The 20,334-nt window shown below is 41.2% G+C and overlaps 1 protein-coding gene across 1 annotated transcript in view; it reads left to right on the forward strand.

Moving 5' to 3' along the window:
* Nucleotides 1-20,334, forward strand: part of LOC311057743 (ephrin type-B receptor 4a-like) — a 101,714-nt gene that overhangs the window by 60,491 nt on the left and 20,889 nt on the right. Inside the window, exons 12-14 of the mRNA XM_084074789.1 lie at nucleotides 9,459-9,523; nucleotides 10,497-10,610; nucleotides 12,390-12,637. Of these exons, the coding sequence (XP_083930915.1) occupies nucleotides 9,459-9,523; nucleotides 10,497-10,610; nucleotides 12,390-12,637 (427 nt within the window). The remainder of the gene's footprint in view (nucleotides 1-9,458; nucleotides 9,524-10,496; nucleotides 10,611-12,389; nucleotides 12,638-20,334) is intronic.

A 20,334-nucleotide genomic window follows, 5' to 3' on the forward strand; every position in this document is an offset into this window, starting at 1 on the left:
AGAAGGACAGATAATAGACTGATAGAAGGACAGATAATAGACTGATAGAGGGACAGATAATAGACTGATAGAAGGACAGATAATAGACTGATAGAAGGACAGATAATAGACTGATAGAAGGACAGATAATAGACTGATAGAAGGACAGATAATAGACTGATAGAAGGACAGATAATAGACTGATAGAAGGACAGATAATAGACTGATAGAAGGACAGATAATAGACTGATAGAAGGACAGATAATAGACTGATAGAAGGACAGATAATAGACTGATAGAAGGACAGATAATAGACTGATAGAAGGACAGATAATAGACTGATAGAAGGACAGATAATAGACTGATAGAAGGACAGATAATAGACTGATAGAAGGACAGATAATAGACTGATAGAAGGACAGATAATAGACTGATAGAAGGACAGATAATAGACTGATAGAAGGACAGATAGTAGACTGATAGAAGGACAGATAATAGACTGATAGAAGGACAGATAATAGACTGATAGAAGGACAGATAATAGACTGATAGAAGGACAGATAATAGACTGATAGAAGGACAGATAATAGACTGATAGAAGGACAGATAATAGACTGATAGAAGGACAGATAATAGACTGATAGAAGGACAGATAATAGACTGATAGAAGGACAGATAATAGACTGATAGAAGGACAGATAATAGACTGATAGAAGGACAGATAATAGACTGATAGAAGGACAGATAATAGACTGATAGAAGGACAGATAATAGACTGATAGAAGGGACAGATAATAGACTGATAGAAGGACAGATAGTAGACTGATAGAAGGACAGATAATAGACTGATAGAAGGACAGATAATAGACTGATAGAAGGACAGATAATAGACTGATAGAAGGACAGATAATAGACTGATAGAAGGACAGATAGTAGACTGATAGAAGGACAGATAATAGACTGATAGAAGGACAGATAATAGACTGATAGAAGGACAGATAATAGACTGATAGAAGGACAGATAATAGACTGATAGAAGGACAGATAATAGACTGATAGAAGGACAGATAATAGACTGATAGAAGGACAGATAATAGACTGATAGAAGGACAGATAATAGACTGATAGAAGGACAGATAATAGACTGATAGAAGGACAGATAATAGACTGATAGAAGGACAGATAGTAGACTGATAGAAGGACAGATAATAGACTGATAGAAGGACAGATAATAGACTGATAGAGGGACAGATAATAGACTGATAGAAGGACAGATAGTAGACTGATAGAAGGACAGATAATAGACTGATAGAAGGGACAGATAATAGACTGATAGAAGGACAGATAGTAGACTGATAGAAGGACAGATAATAGACTGATAGAAGGACAGATAATAGACTGATAGAAGGACAGATAATAGACTGATAGAAGGACAGATAATAGACTGATAGAAGGACAGATAATAGACTGATAGAAGGACAGATAATAGACTGATAGAAGGACAGATAATAGACTGATAGAAGGACAGATAATAGACTGATAGAAGGACAGAAGAAGGACAGATAATAGACTGATAGAAGGACAGATAGTAGACTGATAGAAGGACAGATAATAGACTGATAGAAGGACAGATAATAGACTGATAGAAGGACAGATAGTAGACTGATAGAAGGACAGATAATAGACTGATAGAAGGACAGATAATAGACTGATAGAAGGACAGATAATAGACTGATAGAAGGACAGATAATAGACTGATAGAAGGGACAGATAATAGACTGATAGAAGGACAGATAATAGACTGATAGAAGGACAGATAATAGACTGATAGAAGGACAGATAATAGACTGATAGAAGGACAGATAATAGACTGATAGAAGGACAGATAATAGACTGATAGAAGGACAGATAATAGACTGATAGAAGGACAGATAATAGACTGATAGAAGGACAGATAATAGACTGATAGAAGGACAGATAGTAGACTGATAGAAGGACAGATAATAGACTGATAGAAGGACAGATAGTAGACTGATAGAAGGACAGATAGTAGACTGATAGAAGGACAGATAATAGACTGATAGAAGGACAGATAATAGACTGATAGAAGGACAGATAATAGACTGATAGAAGGACAGATAGTAGACTGATAGAAGGACAGATAATAGACTGATAGAAGGACAGATAATAGACTGATAGAGGGACAGATAATAGACTGATAGAAGGACAGATAATAGACTGATAGAAGGACAGATAATAGACTGATAGAAGGACAGATAGTAGACTGATAGAAGGACAGATAATAGACTGATAGAAGGACAGATAATAGACTGATAGAAGGACAGATAATAGACTGATAGAAGGACAGATAATAGACTGATAGAAGGACAGATAATAGACTGATAGAAGGACAGATAATAGACTGATAGAAGGACAGATAATAGACTGATAGAAGGACAGATAATAGACTGATAGAAGGACAGATAATAGACTGATAGAAGGACAGATAATAGACTGATAGAAGGACAGATAATAGACTGATAGAAGGACAGATAATAGACTGATAGAAGGACAGATAATAGACTGATAGAAGGACAGATAATAGACTGATAGAAGGACAGATAATAGACTGATAGAAGGACAGATAATAGACTGATAGAAGGACAGATAATAGACTGATAGAAGGACAGATAATAGACTGATAGAAGGACAGATAATAGACTGATAGAAGGACAGATAATAGACTGATAGAAGGACAGATAATAGACTGATAGAAGGACAGATAGTAGACTGATAGAAGGACAGATAATAGACTGATAGAAGGACAGATAATAGACTGATAGAAGGACAGATAATAGACTGATAGAAGGACAGATAATAGACTGATAGAAGGACAGATAGTAGACTGATAGAAGGACAGATAATAGACTGATAGAAGGACAGATAATAGACTGATAGAAGGACAGATAATAGACTGATAGAAGGACAGATAGTAGACTGATAGAAGGACAGATAATAGACTGATAGAAGGACAGATAATAGACTGATAGAAGGACAGATAATAGACTGATAGAAGGACAGATAATAGACTGATAGAAGGACAGATAGTAGACTGATAGAAGGACAGATAATAGACTGATAGAAGGACAGATAATAGACTGATAGAAGGACAGATAATAGACTGATAGAAGGACAGATAATAGACTGATAGAAGGACAGATAGTAGACTGATAGAAGGACAGATAATAGACTGATAGAAGGACAGATAATAGACTGATAGAAGGACAGATAATAGACTGATAGAAGGACAGATAATAGACTGATAGAAGGACAGATAGTAGACTGATAGAAGGACAGATAATAGACTGATAGAAGGACAGATAATAGACTGATAGAAGGACAGATAGTAGACTGATAGAAGGACAGATAATAGACTGATAGAAGGACAGATAATAGACTGATAGAAGGACAGATAATAGACTGATAGAGGGACAGATAATAGACTGATAGAAGGACAGATAATAGACTGATAGAAGGACAGATAATAGACTGATAGAAGGACAGATAATAGACTGATAGAAGGACAGATAATAGACTGATAGAAGGACAGATAGTAGACTGATAGAAGGACAGATAATAGACTGATAGAAGGACAGATAGTAGACTGATAGAAGGACAGATAGTAGACTGATAGAAGGACAGATAGTAGACTGATAGAAGGACAGATAATAGACTGATAGAAGGACAGATAGTAGACTGATAGAAGGACAGATAATAGACTGATAGAAGGACAGATAGTAGACTGATAGAAGGACAGATAATAGACTGATAGAAGGACAGATAATAGACTGATAGAAGGACAGATAATAGACTGATAGAGGGACAGATAATAGACTGATAGAAGGACAGATAATAGACTGATAGAGGGACAGATAATAGACTGATAGAAGGACAGATAATAGACTGATAGAAGGACAGATAATAGACTGATAGAAGGACAGATAATAGACTGATAGAAGGACAGATAGTAGACTGATAGAAGGACAGATAATAGACTGATAGAAGGACAGATAATAGACTGATAGAAGGACAGATAGTAGACTGATAGAAGGACAGATAGTAGACTGATAGAAGGACAGATAATAGACTGATAGAAGGACAGATAGTAGACTGATAGAAGGACAGATAATAGACTGATAGAAGGACAGATAGTAGACTGATAGAAGGACAGATAATAGACTGATAGAAGGACAGATAATAGACTGATAGAAGGACAGATAGTAGACTGATAGAAGGACAGATAATAGACTGATAGAAGGACAGATAATAGACTGATAGAAGGACAGATAATAGACTGATAGAGGGACAGATAATAGACTGATAGAAGGACAGATAGTAGACTGATAGAAGGACAGATAATAGACTGATAGAAGGACAGATAGTAGACTGATAGAAGGACAGATAATAGACTGATAGAAGGACAGATAATAGACTGATAGAAGGACAGATAATAGACTGATAGAAGGACAGATAATAGACTGATAGAAGGACAGATAATAGACTGATAGAAGGACAGATAATAGACTGATAGAAGGACAGATAATAGACTGATAGAAGGACAGATAATAGACTGATAGAAGGACAGATAATAGACTGATAGAAGGACAGATAATAGACTGATAGAAGGACAGATAATAGACTGATAGAAGGACAGATAATAGACTGATAGAAGGACAGATAATAGACTGATAGAAGGACAGATAATAGACTGATAGAAGGACAGATAGTAGACTGATAGAAGGACAGATAATAGACTGATAGAAGGACAGATAATAGACTGATAGAAGGACAGATAATAGACTGATAGAGGGACAGATAGTAGACTGATAGAAGGACAGATAATAGACTGATAGAAGGACAGATAATAGACTGATAGAAGGACAGATAATAGACTGATAGAAGGACAGATAATAGACTGATAGAGGGACAGATAATAGACTGATAGAAGGACAGATAATAGACTGATAGAAGGACAGATAGTAGACTGATAGAAGGACAGATAATAGACTGATAGAAGGACAGATAATAGACTGATAGAAGGACAGATAATAGACTGATAGAAGGACAGATAATAGACTGATAGAAGGACAGATAATAGACTGATAGAAGGACAGATAATAGACTGATAGAAGGACAGATAATAGACTGATAGAAGGACAGATAATAGACTGATAGAAGGACAGATAATAGACTGATAGAAGGACAGATAGTAGACTGATAGAAGGACAGATAATAGACTGATAGAAGGACAGATAATAGACTGATAGAAGGACAGATAATAGACTGATAGAAGGACAGATAATAGACTGATAGAAGGACAGATAGTAGACTGATAGAAGGACAGATAGTAGACTGATAGAAGGACAGATAATAGACTGATAGAAGGACAGATAGTAGACTGATAGAAGGACAGATAGTAGACTGATAGAAGGACAGATAATAGACTGATAGAAGGACAGATAATAGACTGATAGAAGGACAGATAGTAGACTGATAGAAGGACAGATAGTAGACTGATAGAAGGACAGATAATAGACTGATAGAAGGACAGATAATAGACTGATAGAAGGACAGATAATAGACTGATAGAAGGACAGATAATAGACTGATAGAAGGACAGATAATAGACTGATAGAAGGACAGATAATAGACTGATAGAAGGACAGATAGTAGACTGATAGAAGGACAGATAATAGACTGATAGAAGGACAGATAGTAGACTGATAGAAGGACAGATAGTAGACTGATAGAAGGACAGATAGTAGACTGATAGAAGGACAGATAATAGACTGATAGAAGGACAGATAATAGACTGATAGAAGGACAGATAATAGACTGATAGAAGGACAGATAATAGACTGATAGAAGGACAGATAGTAGACTGATAGAAGGACAGATAATAGACTGATAGAAGGACAGATAATAGACTGATAGAAGGACAGATAATAGACTGATAGAAGGACAGATAATAGACTGATAGAAGGACAGATAATAGACTGATAGAAGGACAGATAATAGACTGATAGAAGGACAGATAATAGACTGATAGAAGGACAGAACCACAGAATAGACTGATAGAGGGACAGAACCAGAGAATAGACTGATAGAGGGACAGAACCAGAGAATAGACTGATAGAGGGACAGAACCAGAGAATAGACTGATAGAGGGACAGAACCAGAGAATAGACTGATAGAGGGACAGAACCACAGAATAGACTGATAGAGGGACAGAACCAGAGAATAGACTGATAGAGGGACAGAACCACAGAATAGACTGATAGAAGGACATAACCACAGAATAGACTGATAGAAGGACAGAACCACAGAATAGACTGATAGAAGGACAGAACCACAGAATAGACTGATAGAAGGACAGAACCACAGAATAGACTGATAGAAGGACAGAACCACAGAATAGACTGATAGAAGGACAGAACCACAGAATAGACTGATAGAAGGACAGAACCAGAGAATAGACTGATTCCGGCCGGATCTCTCTCTCTCCAGTTCGATCCCGGGTTCCCCCAGAGTAGTAGTGTGGAAGTGTCCTTGAGCAAGACGCTGAACCAATAATTGCTCCCGATGAGCAGGTTGGTGCCTTGCATGGTTTCCTCCTCCATCGGTGTATGAATGTGTGTGTGAATGGGTGAATGTAATGCACAATCTATGTAAAGTGCTTTGGATAAAAGTGCTATATAAATGCACCATTTATTTATCATTTACTGATAGAAGGACAGAGAAAAGACTGATAGAAGGACAGAACTAGAGAAAAGAGTGATAGATTTTGAAAAGAAAGAACATGTGGGAGAATAACAGGAAACACAGAAGGATCGTGCGACTGTGCGAGGGGGGCTGGGTGAGGGGGGAGGGGGGGGTCTGTTCTTATTGCTGGTACAGATCAAACCAAGGGAGGAGGAGGTACAGTCCCTAACCCGTGCCAATGGAGGGGGGGGGGGTGTTCAGACACAAAGCCATGTACATGAGACCTTTTTGTTTTTGTTGCTTACGCAGCTAAAATGATTTCTTCTCATTAGGTCTGTTTCCTCTAGGCCTCATTGTTTCACTAAATAGTGCCGGTCCACTCAAGTACCCACAGGGGAGAGAGAGAGAGAGAGAGAGAGAGAGAGAGAGAGAGAGAGAGAGAGAGAGAGAGAGAGAGAGAGAGAGAGAGAGAGAGAGAGAGAGAGAGAGAGAGAGAGAGAGAGAGAGAGAGAGAGAGAGAGAGAGAGAGAGAGAGAGAGAGGGGGACAGAGAGAGAGACGGACAGAGAGAGAGAGAGAGAGGGAGGGAGGGAGGGAGAGAGAGAGACAGACAGAAAGAGAGAGAGACAGAGAGAGAGAGAGAGAGACATAGAGGTAGAGGCGAGGAGAGACAGAGAGACATAGAGACATAGAGACATAGAGGTAGAGGGGGAGAGAGAGAGGTAGAGAGACATAGAGGTAGAGAGACATAGAGGTAGAGAGACATATAGGTAGAGGGCAGAGAGACAGGATGCAGGCCGTCCCAACCCTGTTTCCACAGGACAGGAGAACAATGGCTGTGACCTTGTGACACGCACACACGCACACACGCACGCACGCACGCACACACGAACATGAGCAACACACACACACACACACACACACACACACACACACACACACGCTGGCACACACAAACGAACATGAGCAACACACACACACACACACACACACACACACACACACGAACATGAGAAACACACGCACGCACACACACACACACGAACATGAGCGACACACACACACACACACACACACACACACACACACACACACACACACACACACACACACACACACACACACACACACACACACACAGGAGAGACACGCAACACACATGCACACATTACACCCTGGCACATGCACACGCGCTCACCAACAGGAGCAGAGGCACAGGCCCAGATCTGCCACTGGCACAGGGCGGGGCGAGAGAGGCTATTTATGGGGCTGTGCAAGGAAGGGAGAGAGAGAGAGAGAGAGAGAGAGAGAGAGAGAGAGAGAGAGAGAGAGAGAGAGAGAGAGAGCTACAGTATGGAGATGAGGTGAGTGTTGGTTCCAGTAGCCACAGGGCAGCAGGCAGCCAGACGAATTAGACTGGAGCCCCCCTGTGTGGTGGTGGTGGTGGGGGGGGGGGGGGGGGGGCACGTGGGACCCTTGCCCACAGGAGACATCATGCCCCCCCCATACCCCTCCCCCTCCATCCCCCCCTGGATATCTGCCGCCCCAAAAAAAAAACATTCTGTTGTCTGATTCAGAGCCAGACAGATATATTGGTTTGGCTGATACTTATAGGCTATTATTTGACTCTTATTTTGAAGACATATCAGTATTGGTGATTATGTAGTCTCGTGTAGCCAGACAACTATTCCACAATCTCTGAATGCTATATAGAGTCTGGAACTACAACTCCCAAAATCCGAGAGAGGAAACTGGCACTTCCGCTCACGAAAATATATTTTAAAATATCTTTACACTTTACTTTTTAATTTCCATTTCTGCTAAGCAGCAAGCTATGTATACTTAGAGAGGAGGCTTCACATCCGGTTTATATTCTAATCATGATCAGAGCTTCCAAGTCCCAGACTGTATGACCGGAAACATTTGAAAATTGTGGGAGGCAACAGTCTGGTAACGCGAGACTAGTGATTATGCAGACGATGTGTCCCTATATATGGTTGACCGGAGTCCCTCAGGGATCTATACTAGTGTCTAGTTTCTGTTTTCTGTGATTGTGGAGAAAGCTTTCCCTGAAAATAGCAGATCGACAAGCTCACAGCACGTTGCAGCGCTGTGAGCTTGTCGATCTGCTATTGTCTGTGGTTAAATGGTTAAATAAAATGGAAGGAAAAAAATTGGAAACCTTTTGACATAAATCTGTTGGTATAGCACTCTTCAGGGTGGGTATTTTATTGGGCCAAAAAAAGAAAAACCCATCTGGCACCGGTTGTAGTCTAGTCTTGGTTGTTTACTTGGTCCTCTCTGCATGAAGGGCCAGAATGTGTTGCATCATGTGAAAAATGCACTGCGGTAAGAAATAAATACATCTAGGAAAGTGGGTTGCTGTTATTAAAATTGTGCAGAAGTTTGAATTTGAGTCAGCTGATGGTCTTCCGTGACTGAGCATATCCCTTTTTAATAAGAAATTATGCTTTTTCCAGACGTTGCAAAGTGATACTCGTATATCAGCCCTAACCAGATTCTCCCCATCACCGACTTACTATAAGTATAAGTCGCACTGGATAATCGCATCAGCTAAATGTGAGCATTTTCTCCTTCTCCTTCTCCCTCTCCCTCTCCCTCTCCCTCTCCTTCTCCTCTCCTCTCCTCTCCTCTCCTCTCCTCTCCTCTCCTCTCCTCTCCTCTCCTCCCCTCTCTCTCTCTCTCCCCTCCACACAGAAGGCAGATCAGAATCAAAGACCCAGAGCTGGCTGATAAGAACAGCCAGTACCTCGTTGGCCAAGGTAATGAATTTAAAAGACATCTTGAAAAACACTGTGTTCTGACCTGTTCTGTGGAACAGGTCCCACCAACAATGCTCTGCTTGTACTTAACCCATTAAGGCCCGGGAACGCATCTGTGTCATTTTTAAATGTCTTTGGCTATTCGAAAATAGCAGATATAGAAGCTCATAGCGCGGCATCGAGTGCCGCGCTATGAGCTTGTAGATCTGCAATCTTTTGAAAATCTTGAAAATGTGTGCAAATCTTTGAATATATGCTATTTCTTTTTTTTAAGCGAACATTTTTAACTCAAATATGTCCGTCTGGGGGTCCCTGGAACAACATATTTTGAGATGGGGGTCCGCAGCCAAATACATATAATTGTGGGGGTCCTTGACATGGAAAAAGTTTGAGAACCACTGATATTATAGTATGTCTTTGGCTATTCAAAAATAGCAGATCTACAAGCTCATAGCACAGCACCGCGTGCCACGCTATGAGCTTGTAGATCTGCTATTTTTGAAAAATCGTGAAAATCTTTGAATATATATATAGTTTTAAAGCAAACAATTGTAAAATATGTTGTTCCAGGGACCCCACCAGAAGCAAAGATTTGAGTTACAAATGTTCGATTCAAAAATATATATATTCAAAGCTTTGCACACATTTTCAAGATTGTTCAAAAAATAGCAGATCTACAAGCTCATAGCGCGGCTTGTAGATCTGCTATTTTTGAATAGCCATAGAAATCTAAAAATGACACACGTGCTGCGTTCCCGGTCTTAATGGGTTAAAATGGGTATAAGTGTATTAAGTGAGTGACAAATAAAACCCTTCTCGATGGTGATTCTTCACTCTGTGTTGGAAAGCCAACAACAGAAAAAAAAACAAAAAAAAAACAGTCCTTTCTGCCCCTGCCTGCTGGTTAGGTTTCTCATGCCAATTCTTTCCCCTTCCTTTCCCATGATCCTTTTTGTTCTGGCCGTGCTCTCAGGGGTCAAGGTCTACATCGACCCCTTCACCTACGAGGACCCCAACGAGGCCGTGCGAGAGTTTGCCAAGGAAATCGACGTTTCCTGCGTCAAGATTGAAGAGGTTATCGGCGCTGGTGAGACACAGACCCTCCGACTCCTGCATGCCCGTATTGTTATGCCATGTAGTCGAGTGTATATGTTGTAGTGATTAATAAGTGAAAAACGTCATCTATTACTTATCAGAGGAGCGTTGGATTATTTATGCAAACCCCAGGTCTCTCATGCGTGGGAAAATCAAACCTCTCACTCTCACCCAGCGGTGTAGAGTAACTAAATACATTTACTCAAGTACTGTACTTAAGTACATGTTTGAGGATTTTTTTTACTTTACTGGAGTATTTCCCATTTTCAGTACTTTTACTTCGACTCCACTACATATCAGAGGCAAATATTGTACTTTTACTCCACTATCATTATTTGAAAACTTTAGTTACTTTTCAGATATAAATTATGATACATACATTAACCACTTTAGCCCTATTTTATACATATGCTATTTGAAAATATCCGATCTACAAGCTCACAACGCATCGCGATGTGTTGTGAGCTTGTAGATCTGCTATTTTCAAACATTTTAGTACTTTACTTATGGTACTTTTAAGTACATTTTTATGCCAATACTTTTGGACTTTTACTCAAGTACATCTTTAATTCTGGACTTTTACTTGTAACAGAGTATTTCTATATTGCAGCATTGATACTTTTACTTAAGTAGAAAATGTGAGTACTTTTTCCACCACTGCTCTCAACCAAAAAGGGGAATGCCCCGAATCTTATCCATTGGAGATATTAGAATTCCGCCTCTTAGTATAGTTATGTAACTTATGTATATATAGTGCTGATTAATAAGCGTAAAACGTCATTTATGTCTTATCAGAGAGCGTGTGTGTATATATTGTTGCTGTCGGAGCAGAAACCTCCCGTCTTTCATTTTTCAACTTTTCAATGTTTTTCTCATGCGTGGGGAAGTCAAACCTCTCACGCTCAGCCAAAGGGGAGAGTCCCCTCTTGACCAAAGGGGAGATATTAGAGAATTCCGGGCTTTAGGCCCAGCCAGCTGTTTGACGTCCGTGTCTGCGTGTTACAGGAGGAGAGCAGGGCTGGAACTATCCATTATTTTCTTAGCTGTTTTTCTGTGGATTACGTTTAGATTCATACAATAATACAGAAGCACTATATTTTGATTGTGACTAGTTTTTTTTTATATATCCGTTAGTATGATCAACCACTTCAGCCCTATGTTATACTTTGTCGTACAACAGAGTCGCACAAAAATAGTGAAAATAGCCCATGTAATAAGCTGTGAGCTTATAGATCTGCTCTTCTCACTATAGTTCTTCCCCCAATCGATGATTTCTCATTAATCACTTAAACCCAACGTCCTTATTGTGGGTTTTTTTGTGGGGAATTAGGCAGGAAAATAGCAGATCAACAAGCTCACAACATCGGCTATTTTCAGCGAAGATTTTGAATGTAGCCAACGAAAATAGAATAGTAGTATGGGGCCCTGAGGGACTCCTGTCAACGATATAGCGTTTACGTGGTTAAAATCAATTACTGATTATATGTTTTTATAATTGATGAAATCGATTAGTTTGATTTAGGCGTGTAACGACACACTTTAACAGCGATACGATACACATCACACATCGATTATTTGCATTGCAAAACGATTCGATATCGATTATTTGCATTGCAAAACGATACGATACAAAGTCAAACGATACGATATGCTGCTGTTTACATATCAATATACTTCGATTGTTAAATTTTAAATCAATGCATCGATGCAGTTACTGTATCATTACACCCCTACTTTGATTAAACCGTGGCGCCCTCCTCCTATATAACAGGAGAGTTCGGCGAGGTGTGCCGGGGCCGTCTGAAGATCCCGGGGAAGAAGGAGAACTACGTGGCCATCAAGACGCTGAAGGGCGGCTACACGGACAAGCAGAGGCGGGACTTCCTGTCGGAGGCGTCCATCATGGGCCAGTTCCACCATCCCAACATCATCCACCTGGAGGGCATCATCACCGCCTCCTGTCCCGTCATGATCCTCACCGAGTTCATGGAGAACGGAGCGCTGGACTCCTTCCTACGGGTATGTACGCCGAAAAACACATCACAACCACACGCACAATGTGTCCGGTCATGATCTTGACAGAGTACATGAAGAACGGAGCTCCAAATGTTGGGGCGCTCCGTTATACTAATATATGGATTCAAAGATTTGCACAAATATTAGCAGATCTACAAGATCTACAAGCTCGTAGCGCGGCACTCGGTGCCACGCTATGAGCTTGTAGATCTGCTATTTTTGAATAGCCAAAGTTTAAGATAATGGTTATAGCTAAAACTTCATGTTAGCCCATATCTAAACCATATGGGCCTGGCATGGGCTAACCCAGTTCCAACCCATGCCCAGTTAGCCCATATGAAAACCATATGGGACCCTCATAATTTACACAGTTCAAGCCCAAGCCCACTTGGTACCCCGGTAGCTCGCATTGAAACCATTTTGATTACATTTTTAACCCTAATCCTGAAGCGGAAAATAGGCGCATTTACTATTTTCTGTGGCTGTTTTCCGTGTGTGACACCAGGGACCTGAAACAATGTCTACTTCTCAAATTCTACTATACATTCGGTATATAGTAGCCTATAGTAATACACACACACACACGCACACGCACACACACACACACACACACACACACACACACACACACACACACACACACACACACACACACACACACACACACACACACTCACACTCACACTCACACAGTGTCTCCCGGGGTGAGTCCAGTACAAAAAGCTCCAGACCAGCTGGTGCAGTAGAGGGTCAGTCAACCCTCTGAAGGCCCAGAGCGCATCACACTGTTACAACACTACACTTATTTAAAGCTGCTGTGAGTGGACTGGCCTGACTCCTACTGTTCCTACCTACACCCTGACTCCTACCTACCTACATCCTGACCATTCCACTGCTCGCATCTCTCTGTGATCTAGCAGTGAATGGTGCATTTATATAAAAATGCGCTTTACATAGATTGTGCATTACATTCACCCATTCACACACACATTCATACACCGATGGCGGAGGAAACCATGCAAGGCACCAAGCTGCTCATCAGGAGCAATTAGGGATTCAGCGTCTTGCTCAAGGACACTTTGACACTAACTCTGGGGGAGCCCGGGATCGAACAGGGATACTTCTGGTTCCCTAGCGGCCACTCTACCTCCTGAGTCACTGCCTCCAGAGAATTCTCAACCTATTTTTTTTAAACCACCTGAAATCCCAGCATCCATATTCTGGGGGGAACATCATTGGCCCCAAAAAATAGACAATCTACAAGCTCACAACGCGTTGTGAGCTTGCAGCTATTTTTGTTGAAGAGACGGGAAAAAAGTGGTCCGGTTACAGAGACAAGTCGGGTCCAGTTTACCAAGTCTAGAGGGTTTAAGTTGTTACATTTCTAGGACCCCTCCTAGTTTGATCTGCGTTAGGGGCCACAACCCCCCATTTCATATGATTAAGATTTTTTCAGCAGTGATATTATAGCAGTTTGGAGAGAAAGTTTCCCTTTTGAAACATAGAGGAAATCACCAGAGGATTCTGTACTGCTGGCAAGCTGCAGGGAGAGGGGGAGGGATTTAGGCCAGAATCTTCTTAGGACTTATGGCCCTCAGCTGTTACTCTGCAGTGATTTTTTTTTTTTTATACCAGTAAGTACATGAGTTTACTGCTAGGAAATGTTGGGGTGTTTTCTCTCTTCCGCTCTGTATACCTCAGGTCACAGAGTATATACACTTTCTACTCTGTCTGGGGAGTGGGGGGGAGGGGGGCGTCCACAGCCACAGCTGAATGAGCAGAGAGGTCATCTGGGAATCCCAAAAAGGTCCCCGGTTTGACCCCCGCCCCGGGTCTGGTCCGCCCAGTCTACGTATGTGTCGAAGTGTCTCTGAGCAAAGACACTTAACCTACCCCCTAACAGCTCCCCGGGGCGCTGTATTAATAGCACACTGCTCCTAATAGTTAGGATAGGTAAATGTACACTGACGCATTTCACTTATACGACCAAATTATACAGTGACAAAAAAGAGGTAGTGGCAGAGAAAATAGGTCTTCGTTTTCCTCGCGGGGTTTTTGGTGTGGTATGTACGGGGTTTGGTGTGGTTATTGTGGTATGTATGAGTCACACTCACTCTCACCACGGCCTGCCAGGAGATGAAAGGAACTCTCCCTCCGAGCCTGATTTATCGTTGCTGTCGAGCAGAAACCTCTTATCTCTATATTCTAACCTCTTGTGTTTTTTGGTAAATTAGCATCAAAAGTTAGCATAAAAAATTAGCATCAAAAGTAGTAGATCTACAAGCTCAAAACGTGTCGCTTCGCGCCACGTTTTGAGCTTGTAGATCTGCTACATTTGATACTTTTGAGTTTGAATTAGAATTTAGTAACAGTTTTGGATATATGAGGTTTCCACCCAGAGCCGTCTGGGAGAAATGCGGGGCCCGGTGCGGAGTTGGCGAGCACGCACGCGCGATTTTTTTGCGGTTTCTGTCGGATATATCCGAGTTTTGGGTGGTTATTTGCGGTTATTTTTGCCCTCAAAACATTAAGTTGGGTGTCATGTTGGGTATCATGTTAAAAAAAAATGTTCCCGTTTTTTTGCGAGGCCCCCCGTAGCGCGGGGCCCGGTGCGGCCGCACCGTTCGCACCACCCTTCCTGCGGCTCTGTTTCCACCCGACAGAGATGATGATGAATAACCTTTATTTAACCGGTAAAAACATAGAGAACTACATCTCTTTTTTTTTGCTAGGATAAACTAACTGGCCAAGAGGTAGATTAAGTTACACGTTCACATAAAGAACAAACGTTAAGAAAAACAACATAACATTTAGAAACACAGACATTTACCCAAATTGCTCACATGAGAGAAAATAAAGTCAAGTTTAAAAGGTTAAAACAATAAAAGGTTAAAAAACAAGAGGCCCTAAACAAGAGGCAATAAAACTAAAATAAAAGGTCAAAGTGGGAGCAGCAACTGGTGAGAGCTTCAGCTGTAAGCAGTATGTAGCAGATATACAAGCTCATAGCACGGCACCGAGTGCCACGCTATGAGCTTGTAGATCTGCTATTTTTGAAAAATAGTGAATATTTTGTTCAATTGTGCTCTCGCCTGAATGTCATTCCAGGACCAAGGGCCGAAATAAAATACAATTTATGATTTATAGTTAGTTGCGACGTGACGTAAGCCAAGGGTTCCCAAACTCCGCGACCCCCCCAAAATAATCATGTTTGAACTTGGGACCCCCCCACCCTGACAAGCACTTGGGAATTGTAGGAGTTGAGGCATTACAGTTAGTTTGACTAGGTTCCACACATAAATATTGTGAAAATAGCCGAACTACAAGCTCACAACGCCTCGCACTGCGATGCGTTGTGAGCTTGTAGTTGTGTCTTTTTTCACAATGTAATGTTTGACAATTTGGCCAATTTGGTATTAAAACGGTCTTAAAAGTCATTAAATTGTCACTTTATAAATGTGCAGATACCCTGTATATGTAGACACTTATACTGTATGTTGGTTTGTTTACTGTTGAGTGAGAAAGCTAATCATCTGGGGACCCCCCAAAATAATTTGGGGATCCCCCTGGGGGTCCCGACACCCCGTTTGGGAACCACTGTCGTATGAGCTAAGCTTGTACACATTACCACGTTTTCCGTGCTTGCGTGACACCGACTCACAACCCGCGTATAAATCAGGCTTCAGTCAGCGCTACTTTGTGCTGATGCGTCGGGCCGTAAATAACGACTATTTCCTTCAACACAATTTCCATACCGTGCGTCGGCTCCGCTTCCATTGTGTTGTTATGGCTGGCCGGACAATGCCTCTTCTTCCTGACAGCCGCCAGTCACAATTATTGGCTTTTCGTTCCATTGATGACAAATTATGAGCAACGCTCGCCTCAAGGCCCCTCTCTCTCTCTCTCTCTCTCTCTCTCTCTCTCTCTCTCTCTCTCTCTCTCTCTCTCTCTCTGTAGCCTCAGATAGACGGCTTTCCAATATCCGCTGTCTTCTTTGTGAATTATCGCTCTCGTTCTTGAACTTGTGTGTTTGTAATAACCACTTTTCTTTTTGTGGTGTCACCGTTTTCTCTAATCCAGTTGGTTTTCAACCCTTTTCATATCAAGGTCCATTATTTAATTCGTCATTTGAGCCACAGATGCACCGTTTCATGAGATTTAATATATTAATATGTTGTTGTCCTTGGATAATATTGAGTCCACAATTCCATCCATGCTGTATTGATGTTGGTACAATAGGAGAGATAACAGGCAAAGGTTGATTAAAAAAACAATTCTTTAATTAAGTAATGCAGATGTTTAACAATAATTTAACTCTTGAGAGCGTAAAATGAAACCAAATGGACCCTTACGGGTCCATTTGGTTTCATTTTACGCTCTCAAGAGTTAAAGATCTATAAGGGTCCATGTGGTTACCAACTCTCCATCGTTTAGCTGGGGACCACCTGGAACCCCCTCAAGGACCACTGGTGGCCCCGGAAAACACTGGTTGAGAGGGAATCTTGCCCACTCATCCCCATCATCTATAGCAGTGCATGGTCCCCGAACCTGGAATCAAGGCCCACTTGGGAAAAATCTTGAAAAAGTGGTTCGCGGGCCCACCCACCTGACCACTTAACTGTTATAAGTGGTCAAATGGGTGGGCCGTGTGCATTTTCAGAGCGGGTTTCATTTTCACGGCCAATCAAATCCATTGTATTCCGGCTTGGAGCAACGGCACTAATATAACATAACATAAAGTTAAACATTAATTACATGAATTGTTTTGTATTAATGCTCTATCATAAATGCGATCTTAGTGGTTTGCAAATTATTTGGGAGCCCAATTTTTTTATATAATCCTGGCGGCCCCGCCAGTTCATTCTTGAACTTGTTTGTACAGTAATAACCACTTTTTTTGTGGCGTCACCGTTTTCTCTAAGATATATCTTGCCCACTCATCCCTTTCATCTATAGTTTACAACGCTTTGCCAAATAATAACAATGTGCCAGCTCCTTTTTCAAAAGATTTATTATGAGGCCTGAGCGTTTTTTCATCATTACTATCAATCCGTCAGCCCATAGGTCACATTTGAGTGTCCTTGTTGTCGACATGTTTTCTTTTGGCAGAGTTTCAATAGGAGTCCTCGAAGAGAAAAAAAAAACGTGTTCTCGCCTCTTCCGTCTTTGTAATTCGTTCCATTCTTTTTCCTGTCTCTCTCTCTCTCCTTCTCTGTCTGTTCTATAGCAGGCTGTGTCTCTCTCTCTCCCTCTCTGTCTGCTGTACAGCAGGCTGTCTGGGCTCTTCATCTGAGCAACAGCCCTATCATCCTGGGTCTCATAATTAACCCATTAAAACCGGGAACGCATCTGTGTAACCGCGTTATACTTTTGGCTATTCAAAAATAGCAGCTATACAAGCTCATAGCACGGCACCAGGGGCTCGCTATGAGCTTGTAGATCTGATATTTTTGAAAAATGGTTAAAGTTTGTGCAAATCTTTGAATATATATATATTTAAAGGGAACATTTTTAACTCAAATCTTTGCTTCTGGGGGGTCCCTGGAACAACATATTTTGAGATGGGGGTCCGCGGCCAAATACAGATCATTTTGGGTGGTCCTTTTGAGTTTGAGAACCACTGATAAAGTTTCTCTTTAAAAAATAAAACTGTTAGGATTTAGAAGACATTTGTAAAATATCCAGTAGATTTGAGTTACAAACGTTCGCTTTAAAAAAACATATATATTCAAAGATTTGCACACATTTTCACGATAAAAAATAAATAAATAGCAGATATACATGCTCATAGCGCGGCACTCGGTGCCGCGCTATGAGCATGTATATCTATTTTTGAATAGCCCAAAGAAATCTACAAATGACACAGATGCGTTCCCGGTCTAAACGGGTTAACCCTCGCGTTCTCATGCTACTCCCTCCAGATATGTCTTATTCTTTGAGGAGAATACACATGATATTCCTGTGAGACGTGTCATATGATCTCCCTCTCTAATATACTCTTTATCCGCACATATGGCGGTAATGGCCCAGTTTACTGTTGTATGGCAGGCCCGCTCGTTCTGTGTATCATGTGTGTACCAGTGAGATTGGAGGGTCAGCCCCAGCACAGAGACATAGAGTCTGCTGCTGTTAAGCCCAGGGGTTTCTCTCGCGTCGTTTTCACGTCAAGTTTGATATGTGGTTTTGGCCGCGCGGACCCCCATCTGAAAGAGATTTTGTGTCAGTGACCCCCATAAGAGAAGATATGGGTTGTTACATTTTTTCCCAAAACGATTCAAAATTGTTCACCAAATGTTTTCGAGATTTTCCAAGATGTTTTGAGAAAAGCAGATCTACTAAGCTCTCAACGTGTCCCGTGGCTACACGTTGTGAGCTTGTAGATCGGCTTCAAATAGGGTTTCAAATAAGGGTTTCTCAAACGTTTTCATGTCAGGTTGATATGTGGTTTTGGCCGTGGACCCCCATTTGAAAAATATTTTGTGTCAGCGACCCCCATAAGAGAAGATATGGGTTGTTAAATTTGTTTCCAAAACGATTCAAAATTGTTCACCAAATGTTTTCGAGATTTTCCAAGATGTTTTGAGAAAAGCAGATCTTACTAAGCTCTCAACGCGTTCCGTGGCTACGCGTTGTGAGCTTGTAGATCGTCTATTTTGCATTAGTCAGAGTATAAAACTGGGAACGCATCTGTGTAACCCTATAACCATTATTTTATACTTTGGCTATTCAAAAATAGCAGATCTACAAGCTCATAGCACGGCACCGAGTGCCGCACTATGAGCTTGTAGATATGATATTTTTTGAAAAAGATGCAAAATGTGTGCAAATCTTTGAATGTATATTTTTTAAAGCGAAACATTTGCAACTCTAATCTTTGCTTCTCTGGGGTCCCTGGAACAAAACATTTTACGTTGGGGGTCCGCGGCCAAATACATATCATTTTGGGGGTCCTTGACAAGAAAAAGTTTGAGCACCACCTATCAAGCAACAATAGTTGTTCAGAAAATGTTTGAATAGCCAAATAAATCTAAAATGACAGAGATGCGTTTCCTGGATTGAATGGGTTGAAGTGATTAAACTGTTCCTCATTTTTGTTGTGGGACCCCCATGGAATCCCCTCAAGGACCCCAGGGGGAGTCCCCGGACCTTACTTTGAGAACCAATGGTTGTAAGCTGATCCTCGGCTATCTGTGGGTATTAAAAAGTTTGACAGCAGCTTGGTTTTGCAAACCTAGTTGTTTTCCCTGGTCGTACTGTATCTGTGGCTTTTTGAATTATTTCCCAATAGAGCCCCGTACCCGTAATGTAATCCAGTTTTCCCGCTAGCTCCGGTTCTTCTCTGGTTTATAACTGGGTTAGACGTTGGTTTCTCGCCACCCTGAGCGCCTGTAGGTTTAGACTGAGAGACTGCTTTTGCACTACATCCCCTCCCTTTCATCTCATTGATCTGCTGTAATCTCAGTGTTTGTTGCTACTTGGTCATACAGTAAACAACGTATTAGTTAACTGAGTCTTAAATTCCGTTGTTTGTTTCTGTCATTCACTTTGTTTATCATTAACTGAGAGCAGTGGTGTTAAGTAACTAAGACTTGTACATTTACTCAAGTACTGTACTTGTAATAGTGGAGTATTTCCAATTGTCTATACTTTTACTTATACTCCACTACAACTCAAAGGCAAATATTGTACTTTTACTCCAC

Source organism: Gymnoscopelus microlampas, assembly GCF_963454915.1.
Source record: "Gymnoscopelus microlampas genome assembly, chromosome: 12".
NCBI lineage: Eukaryota > Metazoa > Chordata > Actinopteri > Myctophiformes > Myctophidae > Gymnoscopelus > Gymnoscopelus microlampas.